Source organism: Oncorhynchus gorbuscha, linkage group LG05, assembly GCF_021184085.1.
Source record: "Oncorhynchus gorbuscha isolate QuinsamMale2020 ecotype Even-year linkage group LG05, OgorEven_v1.0, whole genome shotgun sequence".
Classification (NCBI taxonomy): domain Eukaryota; kingdom Metazoa; phylum Chordata; class Actinopteri; order Salmoniformes; family Salmonidae; genus Oncorhynchus; species Oncorhynchus gorbuscha.
The window spans coordinates 88006867-88030511 of NC_060177.1; the positions used below are offsets into that span (position 1 = coordinate 88006867).

The following is a 23645-nucleotide window of genomic DNA, read 5'->3' on the forward strand; positions in this document are numbered from 1 at the left end:
AGTGGTTAGAGGAGGCAGGTAGCCTAGTGGTTAGAGGCAGGTAGTCTAGTGGTTAGAGGAGGCAGGTAGCCTAGTGGTTAGAGGAGGCAGGTAGCCTAGTGGTTAGAGGAGGCAGGTAGCCTAGTGGTTAGAGGAGGCAGGTAGTCTAGTGGTTAGAGGAGGCAGGTAGTCTAGTGGTTAGAGGAGGCAGGTAGTCTATTGGTTAGAGGAGGCAGGTAGTCTAGTGGTTAGAGGAGGCAGGTAGTCTAGTGGTTAGAGGAGGCAGGTAGTCTAGTGGTTAGAGGAGGCAGGTAGTCTAGTGGTTAGAGGAGGCAGGTAGTCTAGTGGTTAGAGGGGGAGGCAGGTAGTCTAGTGGTTAGAGGAGGCAGGTAGCCTAGTGGTTCGAGGAGGCAGGTAGTCTAGTGGTTAGAGGGGGAGGCAGGTAGTCTAGTGGTTAGAGGAGGCAGGTAGTCTAGTGGTTAGAGGAGGCAGGTAGTCTAGTGGTTAGAGGAGGCAGGTAGTCTAGTGGTTAGAGGAGGCAGGTAGCCTAGTGGTTAGAGGAGGCAGGTAGTCTAGTGGTTAGAGGAGGCAGGTAGTCTAGTGGTTAGAGGAGGCAGGTAGTCTAGTGGTTAGAGGAGGCAGGTAGCCTAGTGGTTAGAGGAGGCAGGTAGTCTAGTGGTTAGAGGAGGCAGGTAGCCTAGTGGTTAGAGGAGGCAGGTAGTCTAGTGGTTAGAGGAGGCAGGTAGCCTAGTGGTTAGAGGAGGCAGGTAGCCTAGTGGTTAGAGGAGGCAGGTAGTCTAGTGGTTAGAGGGGGAGGCAGGTAGTCTAGTGGTTAGAGGAGGCAGGTAGTCTAGTGGTTAGAGGAGGCAGGTAGTCTAGTGGTTAGAGGAGGCAGGTAGTCTAGTGGTTAGAGGAGGCAGGTAGCCTAGTGGTTAGAGGAGGCAGGTAGTCTAGTGGTTAGAGGAGGCAGGTAGCCTAGTGGTTAGAGGAGGCAGGTAGTCTAGTGGTTAGAGGAGGCAGGTAGCCTAGTGGTTATAGGAGGCAGGTAGTCTAGTGGTTAGAGGAGGCAGGTAGCCTAGTGGTTAGAGGAGGCAGGTAGCCTAGTGGTTATAGGAGGCAGGTAGTCAAGTGGTTAGAGGAGGCAGGTAGTATAGTGGTTAGAGGAGGCAGGTAGTATAGTGGTTAGAGGAGGCAGGTAGCCTAGTGGTTAGAGGAGGCAGGTAGCCTAGTGGTTAGAGGAGGCAGGTAGTCTAGTGGTTAGAGGAGGCAGGTAGTCTAGTGGTTAGAGGAGGCAGGTAGTCTAGTGGTTAGAGGGGTGTGGCAGGGAAGCCTGGTGGTTAGAGGAGGCAGGTAGCCTAGTGGTTAGAGGTGGCGTGTAGTCTAGTGGTTAGAGGAGGCAGGTAGCCTAGTGGTTAGAGGGGAGCAGGTAGCCTAGTGGTTAGATGAGGCAGGTAGCTTAGTGGTTAGAGGAGGCAGGTAGCCTAGTGGTTAGAGGGGAGCTGCAGGGTAGGCTAGTGGTTAGAGCGTTGGACTAGTAACCGAAAGGTTGCAAGTTCAAATTCCCGAGCTGACAAGGTAAATATCTGTCGTTCTGCCCCTGAACAAGGCAGTTAACCCACCTTTTCTAGGCCGTCATTGAAAATAAGAATTTGTTCTTAACCGACTCACCTAGTTAAATAAAGGTCAAAAAGAACAACAACAGGGTGTCGTGTTAATTTGGCTTTTTGCCACTCGCGGAAACAACTTTGCAGACGACCGCAGTGTAAAATCCTCAAAAATTTCTCAAAAGCGAGAAAGCGGTGCCACTCTGTCAAAGAGAGCTCGGTGCTTATTATGGGATGTATTAGGTGACACATTTTTGGGGATATAATGCTAATGAGATGTCAGAGAAAGGACCCCACTGAACGATACAGAACATCAAGTATCACATTTGTCTTGGAAATTTTATATTTTGTAACGTAAGGAAGTGAAATGTCATAACGAAAGCTCATTTTCACGCACTCTGGGCAGTGAGTGGACACCCTACTAAGTATTGTGATAATATCGCATCGTGAGGTCCCTGACAATTCCCAGCCCTCCTAGGGAGATGGCTTCATCAATTAATTCATATACAATAACACTTAATATTGCAATTGTTTTCACAAATTCAACATCACAGCAATTATTATTTGAGTTGTGGCTTGTTTGGAGCCTAACAGTATATTAGAACAGGGACACTTGTGTAGAATATGGAATATACTGTTCATGTAGCTGTCGTTTGGGTGAACCCATGTTTGGTTTAGTTTATTCATTTGACCATTTAAAGAAAACAAGCGCACATAAAACTTAACAGTCATACACATGCACATGAATAAAATCATGGAGGATAACAAAGTCTGGGACTTATTTACATTGTGGTCCTCTTGAATGGAAGTTAAGACAGACAGAAGCTAACTAACTGTGTGTTTTCTATCCCCAGAGCACGAGAAACATCGTCTGTGTAAGAGTGCTGACTACATGAATCTTCACTTCAAGGTCAAGTGGCTTTACAACGAGTATGTGATCGACCTGCCTGCCTTCCAAGACACTGTACCAGAGTATTCTGCGTGAGTAGGGACCCCCCCCACCCCCACCCACACTGTATCCTCTTGCTCATGAAGTCATCAAATCACTCTTTCTCTCTGACAGCCACTTGTTCTCTAAACACTTTGTTTCATACTGCTTCTTTCTCACATTCACACTACGTCTTTTCCAATTCTCTCTTCCTGTAATTGGGCTGTAACTGACTCCCTCACTGACTGTCTCCCTTCCTGTCTGTCTCCCTTCCTGTCTGTCTCCCTTTCTGTCTGCCTCCCTTTCTGTCTGTCTCCCTTCCTGTCTGTCTCCCTTCCTGTCTGTCTCCCTTTCTGTCTGCCTCCCTTTCTGTCTGTCTCCCTTCCTGTCTGTCTCCCTTTCTGTCTGCCTCCCTTTCTGTCTGCCTCCCTTTCTGTCTGTCTCCCTTCCTGTCTGTCTCCCTTCCTGTCTGTCTCCCTTTCTGTCTGCCTCCCTTTCTGTCTGTCTCCCTTTCTGTCTGTCTCCCTTTCTGTCTGCCTCCCTTTCTGTCTGTCTCCCTTTCTGTCTGTCTCCCTTTCTGTCTGCCTCCCTTTCTGTCTGTCTCCCTTTCTGTCTGCCTCCCTTTCTGTCTGTCTCCTTTCTGTCTGTCTCCCTTTCTGTCTGCCTCCCTTTCTGTCTGTCTCCCTTTCTGTCTGTCTCCCTTTCTGTCTGCCTCCCTTTCTGTCTGTCTCCCTTTCTGTCTGTCTCCCTTTCTGTCTGCCTCCCTTTCTGTCTGTCTCCCCTTTCTGTTTTTCTCCCTTCCTGTCTGACTGTCTCCCTTCCTGTCTGTCTCCCTTCCTGTCTGCCTCCCTGTCTGTCTGTCTCCCTTTCTGTCTGCCTCCCTTTCTGTCTGCCTCCCTTTCTGTCTGTCTCCCTTTCTGTCTGCCTCCCTTTCTGTCTGTCTCCCTTTCTGTCTGTCTCCCTTTCTGTCTGTCTGTCTCCCTTTCTGTCTGTCCCCCTTTCTGTCTGTCTCCCTTTCTGTCTGTCTCCCTTTCTGTCTGCCTCTCTTTCTGTCTGTCTCCCTTTCTGACTGTCTCCCTTCCTGTCTGTCTCCCTTTCTGTCTCCCTTCCTGTCTGACTGTCTCCATTCCTGTCTGTCTCCCTTTCTGTTTGTCTCCCTTCCTGTCTGTCTCCCTTTCTGTCTCCCTTCCTGTCTGCCTCCCTATCTGTCTGTCTCCCTTTCTGACTCTCTCTTTCTTGTTTTCTTTCCCACTGTCCCTTCCTCCTCCTCCTCTTTCTCCCTCTTCTTTCCTCTCTCTCCAGGTGGTTTCTGCAGTTTGTCCTTCAGTGGCTGGGTGAGAACGAGGATGTGTCCATGGAGTTTATGAATGGAGCTCTAGAGAGGGACAAGAGGGAAGGGGTAAGGGACCTCCACATCTCACCAGCTCACGTGCACTCTTTCTCGCATGGGTTTAACAATGGCGGAAACTCCCTCCAGCCAATACTTACACCAATCCCATACTTTAAAATTCATTTTGGGGAGTGTGCAAGTACACACATCAAGAAAATGGTGGAGATTCGGGGCACAGACTAATTTTACCTATCTGACCTTTGTACCATGACCTCTGACCTCTCTCTCTCTCTCTGTGGCTCTCTCTCTCTCTCCCTCTATCTCTATCGCTCTCTCCTCCCTACTATAGTTCCAGCAGACATCGGAGCATGCTCTGTTCTCCAGTTCAGTAGTGGACATCTTCACCCAGCTCAACCAGAGCTTTGAGATCATCAAGAAACTAGACTGTCCTGACCCCAAGGTGCAGGCCCACTACAACAGGCGATTCGCCAAGGTAACACACAAACACACACACACACATACGCACACACACCATGTGCACAAACACACACACACACACAAACTCTCTCGCTGAGATGAATAGATAAATGTCAATGGAATATAATTCAATCAATTAATACAGAGTCAACATAATTAATACAGAGTCAACCTCGTTAACAACCAACACAACTTTAATACAGAGTCAACCTCGTTAACAACCAACACAACTTTAATACAGAGTCAACCTCGTTAACAACCAACACAACTTTAACTTTAATACAGAGTCAACCTCGTTAACAACCAACACAACTTTAATACAGAGTCAACCTCGTTAACAACCAACACAACTTTAATACAGAGTCAACCTCGTTAACAACCAACACAACTTTAATACAGAGTCAACCTCGTTAACAACCAACACAACTTTAATACAGAGTCAACCTCGTTAACAGAGTCAAACCAACACAACTTTAATACAGAGTCAACCTCGTTAACAACCAACACAACTTAAATACAGAGTCAACCTCGTTAACAACCAACACAACTTTAATACAGAGTCAACCTCGTTAACAACCAACACAACTTTAATACAGAGTCAACCTCGTTAACAACCAACACAACTTTAATACAGAGTCAACCTCGTTAACAACCAACACAACTTTAATACAGAGTCAACCTCGTTAACAACCAACACAACTTTAATACAGAGTCAACCTCGTTAACAACCAACACAACTTTAATACAGAGTCAACCTCGTTAACAACCAACACAACTTTAATACAGAGTCAACCTCGTTAACAACCAACACAACTTTAATACAGAGTCAACCTCGTTAACAACCAACACAACTTTAATACAGAGTCAACCTCGTTAACAACCAACACAACTTTAATACAGAGTCAACCTCGTTAACAACCAACACAACTTAAATACAGAGTCAACCTCGTTAACAACCAACACAACTTAAATACAGAGTCAACCTCGTTAACAACCAACACAACTTTAATACAGAGTCAACCTCGTTAACAACCAACACAACTTTAATACAGAGTCAACCTCGTTAACAACCAACACAACTTTAATACAGAGTCAACCTCGTTAACAACCAACACAACTTTAATACAGAGTCAACCTCGTTAACAACCAACACAACTTTAATACAGAGTCAACCTCGTTAACAACCAACACAACTTTAATACAGAGTCAACCTCGTTAACAACCAACACAACTTTAATACAGAGTCAACCTCGTTAACAACCAACACAACTTAAATACAGAGTCAACCTCGTTAACAACCAACACAACTTTAATACAGAGTCAACCTCGTTAACAACCAACACAACTTTAATACAGAGTCAACCTCGTTAACAACCAACACAACTTTAATACAGAGTCAACCTCGTTAACAACCAACACAACTTTAATACAGAGTCAACCTCGTTAACAACCAACACAACTTTAATACAGAGTCAACCTCGTTAACAACCAACACAACTTTAATACAGAGTCAACCTCGTTAACAACCAACACAACTTTAATACAGAGTCAACCTCGTTAACAACCAACACAACTTTAATACAGAGTCAACCTCGTTAACAACCAACACAACTTAAATACAGAGTCAACCTCGTTAACAACCAACACAACTTAAATACAGAGTCAACCTCGTTAACAACCAACACAACTTTAATACAGAGTCAACCTCGTTAACAACCAACACAACTTTAATACAGAGTCAACCTCGTTAACAACCAACACAACTTTAATACAGAGTCAACCTCGTTAACAACCAACACAACTTTAATACAGAGTCAACCTCGTTAACAACCAACACAACTTTAATACAGAGTCAACCTCGTTAACAACCAACACAACTTTAATACAGAGTCAACCTCGTTAACAACCAACACAACTTTAATACAGAGAATAAGAGGTAGAGAGATTATGGACACTTCAAAACACCTGAAAAACATTATTGCCTGGGGGGGTGATGTTGGTGTGTTGTATCAGTCTGCAGGGTGGAACCCCAGTGGTTGGTGTGTTGTATCAGTCTGCAGGGTAGAACCCCAGTGGTTGGTGTGTTGTATCAGTCTGCAGGGTAGAACCCCAGTGGTTGGTGTGTTGTATCAGTCTGCAGGGTAGAACCCCAGTGGTTGGTGTGTTGTATCAGTCTGCAGGGTAGAACCCCAGTGGTTGGTGTGTTGTATCAGTCTGCAGGGTGGAACCCCAGTGGTTGGTGTGTTGTATCAGTCTGCAGGGTAGAACCCCAGTGGTTGGTGTGTTGTATCAGTCTGCAGGGTGGAACCCCAGTGGTTGGTGTGTTGTATCAGTCTGCAGGGTAGAACCCCAGTGGTTGGTGTGTTGTATCAGTCTGCAGGGTAGAACCCCAGTGGTTGGTGTGTTGTATCAGTCTGCAGGGTGGAACCCCAGTGGTTGGTGTGTTGTATCAGTCTGCAGGGTAGAACCCCAGTGGTTGGTGTGTTGTATCAGTCTGCAGGGTAGAACCCCAGTGGTTGGTGTGTTGTATCAGTCTGCAGGGTAGAACCCCAGTGGTTGGTGTGTTGTATCAGTCTGCAGGGTAGAACCCCAGTGGTTGGTGTGTTGTATCAGTCTGCAGGGTAGAACCCCAGTGGTTGGTGTGTTGTATCAGTCTGCAGGGTGGAACCCCAGTGGTTGGTGTGTTGTATCAGTCTGCAGGGTGGAACCCCAGTGGTTGGTGTGTTGTATCAGTCTGCAGGGTAGAACCCCAGTGGTTGGTGTGTTGTATCAGTCTGCAGGGTGGAACCCCAGTGGTCGGTGTGTTGTATCAGTCTGCAGGGTAGAACCCCAGTGGTTGGTGTGTTGTATCAGTCTGCAGGATGGAACCCCAGTGGTTGGTGTGTTGTATCAGTCTGCAGGGTAGAACCCCAGTGGTTGGTGTGTTGTATCAGTCTGCAGGGTAGAACCCCAGTGGTTGGTGTGTTGTATCAGTCTGCAGGGTGGAACCCCAGTGGTTGGTGTGTTGTATCAGTCTGCAGGGTAGAACCCCAGTGGTTGGTGTGTTGTATCAGTCTGCAGGGTAGAACCCCAGTGGTTGGTGTGTTGTATCAGTCTGCAGGGTAGAACCCCAGTGGTTGGTGTGTTGTATCAGTCTGCAGGGTAGAACCCCAGTGGTTGGTGTGTTGTATCAGTCTGCAGGGTAGAACCCCAGTGGTTGGTGTGTTGTATCAGTCTGCAGGGTGGAACCCCAGTGGTTGGTGTGTTGTATCAGTCTGCAGGGTAGAAAGCTGTCACTCTCCTTCTTTCTCTCTTTAATAAGTATTTAAGAATATCTGACTGTTCTCTCTGTCTCCAGACCATCACAAAGGTGCTGATGCAATACTGTGCTATCCTATCCAAGGAGTTCCCCTCCTACTGCCAGAAGGAGAAGATAGTGAGTACTGCATTCTCTCAACAGGGTTCCTTTAGGAACCGAAAATACTGTATCCACTTCAAAACTAATTTCTGAAGGACACTGTGTCCTCTCTCTACAGCTTCTGTACTGCATCATCTTTAGAGCTTATAAAACACCTTCGTTTTCTTAGTTTCTCCAGCATGTTGTTTCTCTTCTCTCTGAATCTCACTTCACCTCAACACACACCTTCTATTTTACTCTCTCGCCTCTGAATCTCACTTCACCTCAACACACACCTTCTATTTTACTCTCTCGCCTCTGAATCTCACTTCACCTCAACACACACCTTCTATTTTACTCTCTCGCCTCTGAATCTCACTTCACCTCAACACACACCTTCTATTTTACTCTCTCGCCTCTGAATCTCACTTCACCTCAACACACACCTTCTATTTTACTCTCTTTTGTTTCTCTCTCCTCTCTTTCTGTCTCCTTCTCTTTTCCTCCCTCTCTCCCTCTCTCTTTCTGTCTCCTTCTCTTTTCCTCCCTCTCTCCCTCTCTCTTTCTGTCTCCTTCTCTTTTCCTCCCTCTCTCCCTCTCTCTTTCTGTCTCCTTCTCTTTTCCTCCCTCTCTCCCTCTCTCTTTCTGTCTCCTTCTCTTTTCCTCCCTCTCTCCCTCTCTCTTTCTGTCTCCTTCTCTTTTCCTCCCTCTCTCCCTCTCTCTTTCTGTCTCCTTCTCTTTTCCTCCCTCTCTCCCTCTCTCTTTCTGTCTCCTTCTCTTTTCCTCCCTCTCTCCCTCTCTTTCTGTCTCCTTCTCTTTTCCTCCCTCTCTCCCTCTCTCTTTCTGTCTCCTTCTCTTTTCCTCCCTCTCTCCCTCTCTCTTTCTGTCTCCTTCTCTTTTCCTCCCTCTCTCCCTCTCTCTTTCTGTCTCCTTCTCTTTTCCTCCCTCTCTCCCTCTCTTTCTGTCTCCTTCTCTTTTCCTCTCTCTCCCTCTCTCTTTCTGTCTCCTTCTCTTTTCCTCCCTCTCTCCCTCTCTCTTTCTGTCTCCTTCTCTTTTCCTCCCTCTCTCCCTCTCTCTTTCTGTCTCCTTCTCTCCCTCTCTTCTCCTTTCTGTCTCCCTCTCTCCCTCTCTCTTTCTGTCTCTTCTCTTTTCCTCTCTCTTCTCTTTCTGTCTCCCTCTTTTCTCCCTCTCTCCCTCTCTCTTTCTGTCTCCTTCTCTTTTCCTCCCTCTCTCCCTCTCTCTTTCTGTCTCCTTCTCTTTTCCTCCTTCCTTTTCTCCCTCTCTCTCTTTCTCTCTCTTTCTCTCCTTTCTTTTCCTCCCTCTCTCCTCTCTCTTTCTGTCTCCTTCTCTTTTCCTCCCTCTCTCCCTCTCTCTTTCTGTCTCCTTCTCTTTTCCTCCCTCTCTCCCTCTCTCTTTCTGTCTCCTTCTCTTTTCCTCTCTCTTTCTGTCTCCTTCTCTTCTCCTGTCCCTCTCTTTTCCTCCCTCTCTCCTCTCTCTTTCTGTCTCCTTCTCTTTTCTCCCTCTCTCCCTCTCTCTTTCTGTCTCCTTCTCTTTTCCTCCCTCTCTCCCTCTCTCTTTCTGTCTCCTTCTCTCCTCCCTCTCTCCCTCTCTCTTTCTGTCTCCTTCTCCTCCCTCTCTCCCTCTCTCTTTCTGTCTCCTTCTCTTTTCCTCCCTCTCTCCCTCTCTCTTTCTGTCTCCTTTCTTTTCCTCCCCTCTCCCTCTCTCTTTCTCTCTCCTCTCTCTTTTTCTTTTCCTCCCTCTCTCTCTCTCTTTCTGTCTCCTTTCTTTCCTCCCTCCCTCTCTCTTTCTGTCTCCTTCTCTCTCTCTCCCTCTCTCTTTCTGTCTCCTTCTCTTTTCCTCCCTCTCTCCCTCTCTCTTTCTGTCTCCTTCTCTTTTCCTCCCTCTCTCCTCTCTCTTTCTGTCTCCTTCTCTTTTCCTCCCTCTCTCCCTCTCTCTTTCTGTCTCCTTCTCTTTTCCTCCCTCTCTCCCCTCTCTTTCTGTCTCCTTCTCTTTTCCTCCCTCTCTCCCTCTCTCTTTCTGTCTCCTTCTCTTTTCCTCCCTCTCTCCCTCTCTCTTTCTGTCTCCTTCTCTTTTCCTCCCTCTCTCCCTCTCTCTTTCTGTCTCCTTCTCTTTTCCTCCCTCTCTCCCTCTCTCTTCTCCTTCTCTTTTCCTCCCTCTCTCCCTCTCTCTTTCTGTCTCCTCTCTTTTCCTCCCTCTCTCCCTCTCTCTTTCTGTCTCCTTCTCTTTTCTCCCCTCTCTCTCTCTTTCTGTCTCCTTCTCTTTTCCTCCCTCTCTCCCTCTCTCTTTCTGTCTCCTTCTCTTTTCCTCCCTCTCTCCCTCTCTCTTTCTGTCTCCTTCTCTTTCTCCTTTCTCCTTCTCTTTTTCCTCTCTCCCTCTTTCTCTTTCTCTTTTCCTCCCTCTCCTCTCTCTCTCCTCTCTCCTCTCTCCCTCTCTCCCTCTCTCTTTCTGTCTCCTTCTCTTTTCTCCCTCTCTCTCTTTCTGTCTCCTTCTCTTTTCCTCCCTCTCTCCCTCTCTCTTTCTGTCTCCTTTTTCCTCTCTCCCTCTCTCTTTCTGTCTCCTCTCTTTTCCTCCCTCTCTCCCTCTCTCTTTCTGTCTCCTTCTCTTTTCCTCCCTCTCTCCCTCTCTCTTTCTGTCTCCTTCTCTTTTCCTCCCTCTCTCCCTCTCTCTTTCTGTCTCCTGTCTCCTTCTCTTTTCCTCTCCTCTCTCTTTCTGTCTCCTCTCTTTTCCTCCCTCTCTCCCTCTCTCTTTCTGTCTCCTTCTCTTTTCCTCCCTCTCTCCCTCTCTCTTTCTGTCTCCTTCTCTTTTCCTCCCTCTCTCCCTCTCTCTTTCTGTCTCCTTCTCTTTTCCTCCCTCTCTCTCTCTTTCTCCCTCTCTCCCTCTCTCTTTCTGTCTCCTCCTTTTCCTCTCTCTCCCTCTCTCTTTCTGTCTCCTTCTCTGTCTTTCCTTTTCCTCCCTCTCTCCTCTCTCTTTCTGTCTCCTTCTCTTTTCCTCCCTCTCTCCCTCTCTCTTTCTGTCTCCTTCTCTTTTCCTCCCTCTCTCCTTCTCTTTCTGTCTCCTTCTCTTTTCCTCCCTCTCCCTCTCTCTTTCTGTCTCCTTCTCTTTTCCTCCCTCTCTCCCTCTCTCTTTCTGTCTCCTTCTCTTTTCCTCCTCTCTCTCTCTCTTTCTGTCTCCTTCTCTTTTCCTCCCTCTCTCCCTCTCTCTTTCTGTCTCCCTCTCTTTCTGTCTCCTTCTCTTTTCCTCCCTCTCTCCCTCTCTCTTTCTGTCTCCTTCTCTTTTCCTCCCTCTCTCCCTCTCTCTTTCTGTCTCCTTCTCTTTTCCTCCCTCTCTCCCTCTCTCTTTCTGTCTCCTTCTCTCTCCCTCTCTCTTTCTGTCTCCTTCTCTTTTCCTCCCTCTCTCCCTCTCTCTTTCTGTCTCCTTCTCTTTTCCTCCTTCTCCCCTCTCTTTCTGTCTCTTCTCTTTTCCTCCCTCTCTCCCTCTCTCTTTCTGTCTCCTTCTCTTTTCCTCCCTCTCTCCCTCTCTTTCTGTCTCCTTCTCTTTTCCTCCCTCCTCCCTCTCTCTTTCTGTCTCCTTCTCTTTTTCTGTCTCCTCTCTCTTTCTGTCTCCTTCTCTTTTCCTCCCTCTCTCCCTCTCTCTTTCTGTCTCCTTCTCTTTTCCTCCCTCTCTCCCAGCCCTGTGTGTTGATGAATAACATACAGCAGATGCGGGTCTTGTTGGAGAAGATGTTTGAGTGCATGGGGGCTAAACAGGTGAGAAGCAACGTTGTCAGACACTTTACACATTATACTTAGGTGCCGGGGGGGGAATCTTACTCGACTACGAGGGATCCCAAAAGAAGGTGTGTGTGTGTGTGCAAGCTTCTGTGTGTGTGTGTGTGTGTGTGTGCGTGCGTGCGTGCGTGCGTGCGTGCGTGCGTGCGTGCGTGTACATAAAGTGGTTCAGAGCATATCGAAGCATATGAAGACTAACCAGCAGATGTGTGTCTGTCTCCAGGTCGCTGCAGAGGAGTGTATGGTAGGTCAAAGGTCCAAAGGCTGTTCCTGGGTCCAAGGTGACCCTCTCTCTCCTCGCACCTCTGGCCCTTTCCTTCTATGACCCAGATCCACACCAGTGCCTATATATCTCAACGCAACATCCCGACTAAACCCTGTCCTGTACCTAGGATCTTCTCCTTAGCCTGTCTGTTTGTGTTGCAGCCAGCACCTCTCTGTCTTTGTTTTGTTGTCACGCCAAAGACAACCAAACAAATAAAAGAAGTATATGGATGAAAACCAATGGCTGGAAGTGTTGGCTTCCCTATAGCAACTATACAGATGTAGGTTCTTAATTTGATCACCCTGTTGCAGGAGAACTTTCCTGCAATGAAGGACATTTTCAACCTATAGTGTGCATTTACAGTTTTATTTACGGATTAAAAAGGCTTCTTTCCACTTGGAATTTTCTGACTTGATTTTCCCTTATGAAAAATGTATCAACATCCATATGTAGCTTCTTGTAGATCTGTAGACCTCTCCATCCATATGTAGCTTCTTGTAGATCTGTAGACCTCTCCATCCATATGTATCTTCTTGTAGATCTGTAGACCTCTCCATCCATATGTAGCTTCTTGTAGATCTGTAGACCTCTCCATCCATATGTAGCTTCTTGTAGGTCTGTAGACCTCTCCATCCATATGTAGCTTCTTGTAGGTCTGTAGACCTCTCCATCCATATGTAGCTTCTTGTAGATCTGTAGACCTCTCCATCCATATGTAGCTTCTTGTAGGTCTGTAGACCTCTCCTTCCATATGTAGCTTCTTGTAGATCTGTAGACCTCTCCATCCATATGTAGCTTCTTGTAGATCTGTAGACCTCTCCATCCATATGTAGCTTCTTGTAGGTCTGTAGACCTCTCCATTCCTATATAGCTTCCTGTAGGTCTGTAGACCTCTCCATCCCTATATAGCTTCTTGTAGGTCTGTAGACCTCTCCATCCAATATCTTCTTGTAGATCTGTAGACCTCTCCATCCATATTAGCTTCTTGTAGGTCTGTAGACCTCTCCATCCCTAGACTTCTTGTAGGTCTGTAGACCTCTCCATCCCTATATAGCTTCTTGTAGGTCTGTAGACCTCTCCATCCCTATATAACTTCCTGTAGGTCTGTAGACCTCTCCATTCCTATATAACATCCATATGTAGCTTCTTGTAGGTCTGTAGACCTCTCCATTCCTATATAACTTCTTGTAGGTCTGTAGACCTCTCCATCCCTATATAACTTCTTGTAGGTCTGTAGACCTCTCCATCCATATATAACTTCTTGTAGGTCTGTAGACCTCTCCATCCTATATAACTTCCTGTAGGTCTGTAGACCTCTCCATTCCTATATAACTTCTTGTAGGTCTGTAGACCTCTCCATTCCTATATAACTTCTTGTAGGTCTGTAGACCTCTCCATCCCTATATAACTTCCTGTAGGTCTGTAGACCTCTCCATTCCTATATAACTTCCTGTAGGTCTGTAGACCTCTCCATTCCTATATAACTTCCTGTAGGTCTGTAGACCTCTCCATTCCTATATAACTTCCTGTAGGTCTGTAGACCTCTCCATTCCTATATAACTTCCTGTAGGTCTGTAGACCTCTCCATTCCTATATAACTTCCTGTAGGTCTGTAGACCTCTCCATTCCTATATAACTTCCTGTAGGTCTGTAGACCTCTCCATTCCTATATAACTTCCTGTAGGTCTGTAGACCTCTCCATTCCTATATAACTTCCTGTAGGTCTGTAGACCTCTCCATTCCTATATAACTTCCTGTAGGTCTGTAGACCTCTCCATTCCTATATAACTTCCTGTAGGTCTGTAGACCTCTCCATTCCTATATAACTTCCTGTAGGTCTGTAGACCTCTCCATTCCTATATAACTTCTTGTTGGTCTGTAGACCTCTCCATTCCTATATAACTTCCTGTAGGTCTGTAGACCTCTCCATTCCTATATAACTTCCTGTAGGTCTGTAGACCTCTCCATTCCTATATAACTTCCTGTAGGTCTGTAGACCTCTCCAATATAACTTCTTGTTGGTCTGTAGACCTCTCCATTCCTATATAACTTCTTGAAATGGTCTGGAAATCTCCATTCATAGACATTGACAAGGTCTATAAATAATGATTTTTAATTGGAATAATAATTCTGTCCTTCAAACTTCCTGTCGTCAAAGACCTCTCCATTTGCCCTATTACAGCCTGGTCAGACCTCTCCATTCTAGTTATAATCTGAGGTCTGAGATTTCCATTCCTATATAACTTCCTGAGGTCACCTCTCCATTCCAAGTTGATTTCTTGTTGGTTGATAGATAACATTTTAAAAAGTCTTTTCTTTCAAAAACAAGGACTTGTTGGTCTAAATGACCTCTCCATTCCTATATAACTTTTGTTGGTCTGTAGACCTCTCCATTCCTATATGACTTCCTGTAGGTTTAGATCTCTCCATTGTATATAACTTCCTGTAGGTCTGTTAGAATCCTTCTTTGATATCAGCTGTAGGTCCCCAGACTCCCATGTTGTTACATTGTGTGACTGTTCTAGACCTCTCCATTTTGATATCAGTTTGTGGTCCCCAGACTCCCATGTTGTTACATTGTGTGACTGTTCTAGAATCCTTCTTTTGATATCAGCTGTGGTCTGTAGACTCCATGTTGTTACATTGTGTGACTGGTCTAGAATTCCTATATAATGATTGGTCTGTCCCCCTATAGACTCCCATGTTGTTACATTGTGTGACTGTTCTAGAATCCTTCTTTTGGTCTCAAACCTCTCCATTCCCCCCAGACTCCTTAGGTCTGTTAGACCTCTCCATTTGTTACATTGTTCTAGAATCCTTCTTTTGATATCAGCGGTGGTCCTCCCCCAGACTCCCATGTTGTTACATTGTGTGACTGTTCTAGAATCCTTCTTTTGATATCAGCGGTGGTCCCCCAGACTCCCATGTTGTTACATTGTGTGACTGTTCTAGAATCCTTCTTTTGATATCAGCGGTGGTCCCCCCCCCAGACTCCCATGTTGTTACATTGTGTGACTGTTCTAGAATCCTTCTTTTGATATCAGCGGTGGTCCCCCAGACTCCCATGTTGTTACATTGTGTGACTGTTCTAGAATCCTTCTTTTGATATCAGCGGTGGTCCCCCCCCAGACTCCCATGTTGTTACATTGTGTGACTGTTCTAGAATCCTTCTTTTGATATCAGCGGTGGTCCCCCCCAGACTCCCATGTTGTTACATTGTGTGACTGTTCTAGAATCCTTCTTTTGATATCAGCGGTGGTCCCCCCAGACTCCCATGTTGTTACATTGTGTGACTGTTCTAGAATCCTTCTTTTGATATCAGCGGTGGTCCCCCCCAGACTCCCATGTTGTTACATTGTGTGACTGTTCTAGAATCCTTCTTTTGATATCAGCGGTGGTCCCCCCCCAGACTCCCATGTTGTTACATTGTGTGACTGTTCTAGAATCCTTCTTTTGATATCAGCGGTGGTCCCCCCAGACTCCCATGTTGTTACATTGTGTGACTGTTCTAGAATCCTTCTTTTGATATCAGCGGTGGTCCCCCCCAGACTCCCATGTTGTTACATTGTGTGACTGTTCTAGAATCCTTCTTTTGATATCAGCGGTGGTCCCCCCAGACTCCCATGTTGTTACATTGTGTGACTGTTCTAGAATCCTTCTTTTGATATCAGCGGTGGTCCCCCAGACTCCCATGTTGTTACATTGTGTGACTGTTCTAGAATCCTTCTTTTGATATCAGCGGTGGTCCCCCAGACTCCCATGTTGTTACATTGTGTGACTGTTCTAGAATCCTTCTTTTGATATCAGCGGTGGTCCCCCCCCCAGACTCCCATGTTGTTACATTGTGTGACTGTTCTAGAATCCTTCTTTTGATATCAGCGGTGGTCCCCCCCCAGACTCCCATGTTGTTACATTGTGTGACTGTTCTAGAATCCTTCTTTTGATATCAGCGGTGGTCCCCCCCCAGACTCCCATGTTGTTACATTGTGTGACTGTTCTAGAATCCTTCTTTTGATATCAGCGGTGGTCCCCCCCAGACTCCCATGTTGTTACATTGTGTGACTGTTCTAGAATCCTTCTTTTGATATCAGCGGTGGTCCCCCCCCAGACTCCCATGTTGTTACATTGTGTGACTGTTCTAGAATCCTTCTTTTGATATCAGCGGTGGTCCCCCCCAGACTCCCATGTTGTTACATTGTGTGACTGTTCTAGAATCCTTCTTTTGATATCAGCGGTGGTCCCCCCCAGACTCCCATGTTGTTACATTGTGTGACTGTTCTAGAATCCTTCTTTTGATATCAGCGGTGGTCCCCCCCAGACTCCCATGTTGTTACATTGTGTGACTGTTCTAGAATCCTTCTTTGATATCAGCGGTGGTCCCCCCCCAGACTCCCATGTTGTTACATTGTGTGACTGTTCTAGAATCCTTCTTTTGATATCAGCGGTGGTCCCCCCAGACTCCCATGTTGTTACATTGTGTGACTGTTCTAGAATCCTTCTTTTGATATCAGCGGTGGTCCCCCAGACTCCCATGTTGTTACATTGTGTGACTGTTCTAGAATCCTTCTTTTGATATCAGCGGTGGTCCCTCCCCCAGACTCCCATGTTGTTACATTGTGTGACTGTTCTAGAATCCTTCTTTTGATATCAGCGGTGGTCCCCCCCCCCAGACTCCCATGTTGTTACATTGTGTGACTGTTCTAGAATCCTTCTTTTGATATCAGCGGTGGTCCCCCAGACTCCCATGTTGTTACATTGTGTGACTGTTCTAGAATCCTTCTTTTGATATCAGCGGTGGTCCCCCCCAGACTCCCATGTTGTTACATTGTGTGACTGTTCTAGAATCCTTCTTTTGATATCAGCGGTGGTCCCCCAGACTCCCATGTTGTTACATTGTGTGACTGTTCTAGAATCCTTCTTATGATATCAGCGGTGGTCCTCCCCCAGACTCCCATGTTGTTACATTGTGTGACTGTTCTAGAATCCTTCTTTTGATATCAGCGGTGGTCCCCCCCCAGACTCCCATGTTGTTACATTGTGTGACTGTTCTAGAATCCTTCTTTTGATATCAGCGGTGGTCCCCCAGACTCCCATGTTGTTACATTGTGTGACTGTTCTAGAATCCTTCTTTTGATATCAGCGGTGGTCCCCCCCCAGACTCCCATGTTGTTACATTGTGTGACTGTTCTAGAATCCTTCTTTGATATCAGCGGTGGTCCCCCAGACTCCCATGTTGTTACATTGTGTGACTGTTCTAGAATCCTTCTTTTGATATCAGCGGTGGTCCCCCCCCCAGACTCCCATGTTGTTACATTGTGTGACTGTTCTAGAATCCTTCTTATGATATCAGCGGTTTCCCCCCAGACTCCCATGTTGTTACATTGTGTGACTGTTCTAGAATCCTTCATTTTGATATCCGGTGGTACCCCCAGACTCCCATGTTGAGGATGTGTGACTGTTCTAGAAGTTCTTTTGATAGGGGGTGGTCTGTCCCCCCAGACTCCCATGTTAAGATTACTATAACATGTGACTGTATCTAGAATTGTTTTCTGTCATATCTAGGTTGTTGTTGACAACACTGTTGTTACATTTTTCTGCTGTCTTGTAGTCAATGAAAAGGGCCTGCAGACTCCATGTTGTTAAACATTGTGTGACTGTTCTAGAATTTTCATTGAAATCAGGGTTGTGTGTTTGTCCCTCCAGGCTTCCATGTTGTTACATTGTGTGACTGTTCTAGAACCTTCCTTCTTTTGATATCAGCGGTGGTACCCCCCCAGACTTCCATGTTGTTACATTGTGTGTGTTCTAGAATCCTTGTTTGATATCACGGTATCCCCCCAGTTTAGCCATGTTGTTACATTGTGTGATTGTTCTAGCCTGTAGTTTGATATCAGTGTTCAGTGTCCCCCCCGTTAGACTCCCAGTTTGTTACATTGTGTGACTGTTTAGAATCCTTAGTTTGATATCAGCACAGTGTTCCGTTAGCCTGTAGTTTGTTACAGTGTTGACTGTTCTAGAATCCTTCTTTTGATAGAGCACAGTGTTGTTACATTGTTTGTAGAAGCACAGTGTTAGCGTTATCCTGTAGTCCCCCCCAGAGCACAGTGTTACATTGTGTGCCTGTTTTGTAAGAGCTTCAGTGTATCAGCGTTGGTCCTCCCCAGACTTTGTTGTTACAGTGTTAGCGTGCCTGTTCTAGAATCCTTGTTTTGATATCAGCGGTGGTCCCCCCAGACTCCCATGTTGTTACATTGTGTGACTGTTCTAGAAGCACAGTGTTCAGCGTTGGCCAGACTCCCAGTTTGTTAGCATTGTGTGAGCGTTTAGCCTGTAGTTTGTATAGAGCAGTGTTCCCCCCAGACTCCCATGTTGTTACATTGTGTGACTGTTTAGCCTGTCTTTTGTATAGAGCTCAGACTCCCAGTGTTACATTGCCTGTGTTTGTTATAGAATCCAGTGTTAGCGTTGCCTGTAGTTTGTATGGAGCTCAGTGTTCAGTGTTGTTAGCCTGTCATTTGTATGACAGTGTTCAGTGTTAGCTTTGACCCTGTAGTTTGTCCCCCCCAGACTCCCAGTGTTACATTAGCCTGTAGTTTGTACAGAACACCTTCGCAGTGAAGTGTTATACATTTAGCCTTTAGTTTGTATTGAGAACTCAGTGTTAGCGTTAGCCTGAGGATGAGGAGGAGCCTGTATAGGAGTTCAGTGTTAGCTTTAGCCTGTCCATCTAACACAGGCAGTTAAGATGCTACTATAACATGGCATAGTCATTAGCTTTGTTTTTGTCAGAGCTCAGTGTTAGCGTTAGCCTGTAGTTTGCATAGAGGTCAGTGTTGTCTTTAGCCTGAAAAGTTTGTATAGAGCTCAGTGTTCAGTGTTAGCATTAGCCTGTCATTTGTATAAACACAGTGTTCAGTGTTAGCTTTACCCTGTAGTTTGTATAGAGCTCAGTGTTAGGATGCCTGTAGTTTGTATAGAGCGCAGTGTTCAGTGTTTTTTAGCATAGTTTGTTAGAACTCAGTGTTAGCGTTCAGCCTGTAGTTTGTATAGAGTTCAGTGTTCAGTGTTAGCTTTAGCCTGTAGTTTGTATAGAGAACATGGTTCAGTGTTAGCTTTAGCCTGTAGTTTGTATAGAGTGTCAGTGTTAGCTTTAGCCTGTAGTTTGTACAGAGCTCAGTGTTAGCGTTAGCCTGTAGTTTGCATAGAGGTCAGTGTTAGCTTTAGCCTGTAGTTTGTATAGAGCTCAGTGTTCAGTGTTAGCATTAGCCTGTCATTTGTATAAAGCACAGTGTTCAGTGTTAGCTTTAGCCTGTAGTTTGTATAGAGCTCAGTGTTATCGTTAGCCTGTAGTTTGTATAGAGCGCAGTGTTCAGTGTTAGCTTTAGCCTGTAGTTTGTATAGAACTCAGTGTTAGCGTTAGCCTGTAGTTTGTATAGAGTTCAGTGTTCAGTGTTAGCTTTAGCCTGTAGTTTGTATAGAGAACATGGTTCAGTGTTAGCTTTAGCCTGTAGTTTGCATAGAGGTCAGTGTTAGCTTTAGCCTGTAGTTTGTACAGAGCTCAGTGTTAGCGTTAGCCTGTAGTTTGCATAGAGGTCAGTGTTAGCTTTAGCCTGTAGTTTGTATAGAGCTCAGTGTTCAGTGCTAGTGTTAGTTTGTATAGAGCTCAGTGTTCAGTGTTAGTTTGTATAGTTCAGTGCTAGTGTTAGTTTGTATAGAGCTCAGTGTTCAGTGCTAGTGTTAGTTTGTATAGAGCTCAGTGTTCAGTGCTAGTGTTAGCCTGTTTGTATAGAGCTCAGTGTTAGCGTTAACCTGTAGTTTGTATAGAGTTCAGTGTTCAGTGTTAGCTTTAGCCTGTAGTTTGTATAGAGAACATGGTTCAGTGTTAGCTTTAGCCTGTAGTTTGTATAGTGCTCAGTGTTAGCATTAGCCTGTAATTTGTACAGAGCTCAGTGTTAGCGTTAGCCTGTAGTTTGTATAGAGCTCAGTGTTAGCTTTAGCCTGTAGTTTGTACAGAGCTCAGTGTTCAGTGTTAGCCTGTTAGTTTGTATAGAGGTCAGTGTTCAGCTTTAGCCTGTAGTTTGTATAGAGCTCAGTGTTTTAGTGTTAGTTTGTATAGTGTTCAGTGCTAGTGTTAGTTTGTATAGAGCTCAGTGTTCAGTGCTAGTGTTAGTTTGTATAGAGAGTGTTCAGTGCTAGTGTTAGTTTGTATAGAGCTCAGTGTTCAGTGCTAGTGTTAGTTTGTATAGAGCTCAGTGTTCAGTGCTAGTGTTAGTTTGTATAGAGCTCAGTGTTAGCGTTAACCTGTAGTTTGTATAGAGCTCAGTGTTAGCATTAACCTGTAGTTTGTATAGAGCTCAGTGTTAGCGTTAGCCTGTAGTTTGTATAGTGCTAGTGTTAGCATTAGTTTGTAGTTTGTATAGAGCTCAGTGTTAGCGTTAGCCTGTAGTTTGTATAGAGCTCAGTGTTAGCGTTAGCATGTAGTTTGTAGTTTGTATAGAGCAAAGTGTTTGTTTTGCTCAACAGTTTACCCACCTTTTGTTTAAAATGCATGGAAAGTGTAGGGAACATTATTATTTATTTTTTTAAAGCGATCAGAGTTTACCCACCTATTTTATTTACCACTACATCATTGGTCACATTGTCAACAATCCCCTCCCCCTACTGATACATATTAAACCTTCTTCTTCTTTTTTTTCATTCTTTTCTGGGATTTTCGTTTGGCTGCTAGTCGGAGGTAAGGGGACATACGGGCCTTGACTGGACGGCTTGATCTAATAATGTTGTATAACTTGGTCACTGACACCAGAGTTAAACTGACAGTTGTCTAGTTGGTATCAATAGGGTATATATGTATATACATACTGTATGTATAAAATAATCCTGAGCAACCTGCACTATAACCTAGACTTGACCTCATACTCACATTGCTGTTGTAAACACTTTACATACAGAAGAAAATGACTTTGTTGGTTTAAGGCAGGAAATCATCATCTCCTTATGGGTCATGGGGGTAAGGTCTTTTTCACCTCTTTGTCTCATCCTCCTTTTTCTTGTCTCAGTCTGGTTGCTCGGACTCGGATGCTGGCTCAGAGGTGAGGGGGTTCTAGGGGAAAGATGGCTGTGTATACCGATCCCTATAAACCCCTCTGTCTCCATGTAAACATTCAAAATGTTGCTCGTAGTCTTGTGGTAGTCGTTAGTGGCAGCAGTCGAATGGCCTAGTAAAGCTACTCTCACAGCTTCTCACAGCCTCACTTAGCTCCACAAAGCCATTTAAGAGATTTACAACATCTCCTCAGCATGACGTCTTCCATTCCTCCTCTAGAGTGAGATGTTAATAGACTAGTGACTAGCAGGGAGCCAGCAGATCATTTAATGTGTTATGTCTCTCCACATGGGAGGTGGGCTGGTAAAATAGGTTGCTCTTATCTCCTCGCTGGGGGATGATTCCAACTTCTAAAAACTTTATTCAGATTAAAGAAAAGGGAAAGAAAAATGGTTGGAGCATATTAGCATTGGAGATAACAGGGAGAGATAGTTGGATGCTGATGGGATAATAGCAGATATTAGCATTGGAGATAACAGGGAGGGATAGCTGGATGCTAGTAGATATTAGCATTGGAGATAACAGTGAGGGATAGCTGGATGCTAGTGGGATAATAGATATTGCATTGAAGATATTAGCATTGGAAGATAAGCATTGGAGGAGGGGATAGCTGGATGCTAGTGGGATAATGGTAGATATTAGCATTGGAGATAACAGGCAAGGATAGCTGGATGCTGGTGGGATAATGGTAGATATTAGCATTGGAGAGAACAGGGAGGGATAGCATCATAGCAGCAATGCTAACAGAAGGGGATAGCTGGATGCTTGTGTGATAATGTTAGATATCTAACATTCAACATATCTACCATTATCATACCTGCTCTGAGAGGTTGAAAAGGTAATGGCCATAGACTGACTACTTGAGACTCAAACAAATTAATAGTTTGTCAATTACTGTTTGGTTGATGCTAGATAGGTCTGTTTGTAAATGGTTACTCCCAACCTGCCCTGGGTGTGTTATGTGTTCCTCCTTGGTACTTTGTGTGTGTGTGTGTGTGTGTGTGTGTTGTGTGTGTGTGTGTGTGTGTGTGTGTGTGAGTGTGTGGAAAGAGTGTGTGTGTGTGTGTGGGTCTGTGTGTGTGTGTGTGTGTGGGGGCTGGTGTGTTTGAGAAGCATCTGATGGGTCTGGGGGGGGACAGTATCTCTCTCTCTTTCTCTCTCGCTCTCGTCTTCTCCTCTTCAGATTGACAACAAGGATAAGGAGCAAAGAAAGGTTTGTTGGCTAGGGGCAAAAAGGACAATGGTTCTCAAGGCAGTGGACGATATCAAACAACTTCCAGTGTCCAATATAGACCGTGTATGTGGTGTGTTGTTTCAGTGTATTTGTACTCGTCTCAGCTGACATATCCATCTCCTCATTGGTGTATAACCAACCAGTTTGAAGATGATGTTGTAGATTTGCATTTTAAAATCTACAATATTAGAATTTAAGTGTATTGGAGCTGCATTTTCAGTCTTCCTGAAGTTGTTATGGTATAGGTTGTGTGTAGGTTATATGTAGGTTGTGCCTATTCTTGAATGTGGTTGTCTCCCTTGGCCTCCTGTAGGGTGATGACAGTGATGTGGACAGTGAGAAAGACAAGGTTTGGTTGTGTTGAGATTATTTATGTATATCACTCCTCTGTCAATTCATGTTGTGAAATGGTTGGCTCTAAGATCAAGTGTGTGTGTTTGTCATGAAGCTTATATCACATCCTCACTCCCCTCCAACCTCTCCTGTCTCACTCCCCTCCAACCTCTCCTGTCTCACTCTCAACCTCTCCTGTCTCCCCTCCAACCTCTCCCATCTCACTCTCCCCTCCAACCTCTCCCATCTCACTCCCCTCCAACCTCTCCTCCCATCTCACTCCCCTCCAACCTCTCCCCTCTCCCATCTCACTCCCCTCCAACCTCTCCCATCTCACTCCCGTCCCTCCAACCTCTCCCGTCTCACTCCCCTCCAACCTCTCCCGTCTCACTCCCCTCCAACCTCTCCCATCTCAACCTCTCCCCTCCAACCTCTCCCATCTCACTCATCCCTCCAACCTCTCCCATCTCACTCCCCTCCAACCTCTCCTGTCTCACTCCCCTCCAACCTCTCCTGTCTCACTCCCCTCCAACCTCTCCTGTCTCACTCCCCTCCAACCTCTCCCATCTCACTCCTCTTCAACCTCTCCCATCTCACTCCCCTCCAACCTCTCCCATCTCACTCCCCTCCAACCTCTCCCATCTCACTCCCCTCCAACCTCTCCCATCTCACTCCCTCCAACCTCTCCTGTCTCACTCCCCTCCACCTCTCCTGTCTCTACCCTCCAACCCTCTCCCAGCCTCTCCTCCAACCTCTCTCCTGTCTCACTCCCCTCCAACCTCTCCTGTCTCACTCACCCTCCAACCTCTCCCATCTCATCTCCTCCTCCAACCTCTCCTGTCTCACTCCCCTCCAACCTCTCCCCGTCTCACTCCATCCCTCCAACCTCTCCCATCTCAACCTCTCCTGTCTCACCCCTCCAACCTCTCCCGTCTCACTGCCCTCCAACCTCTCCCGTCTCACTCCCCTCCAACCTCTTCCATCTCTCACGGCCTCAACCTCTCCGTCTCTTCAACATCTCCCTTCTCACTCCCCTCCAACCTCTCCCATCTCACTCCCCTCCAAACTCTCTCCCACTCTCCTCCCCTCTCTCCCCTCCAACCTCTCCCTCTCTCACTCCCCTCAAAACTCCTGTCTCCTCCCCTCCAACCTCTCCCTCATCTCAACCTCTCCTGTCTCACTTCAACCTCTCCCATCTCACTCCCCTCCAACCTCTCCTGTCTCA

General features: G+C 45.8%; 1 protein-coding gene across 1 annotated transcript in view; it reads left to right on the top strand.

Moving 5' to 3' along the window:
- LOC124036640 overlaps positions 1-23645 on the top strand; it is a 176179-nt gene that overhangs the window by 129998 nt on the left and 22536 nt on the right. Inside the window, exons 22-26 of the mRNA XM_046351462.1 lie at positions 2438-2564; positions 3814-3910; positions 4191-4334; positions 7656-7733; positions 11384-11461. Of these exons, the coding sequence (XP_046207418.1) occupies positions 2438-2564; positions 3814-3910; positions 4191-4334; positions 7656-7733; positions 11384-11461 (524 nt within the window). The remainder of the gene's footprint in view (positions 1-2437; positions 2565-3813; positions 3911-4190; positions 4335-7655; positions 7734-11383; positions 11462-23645) is intronic.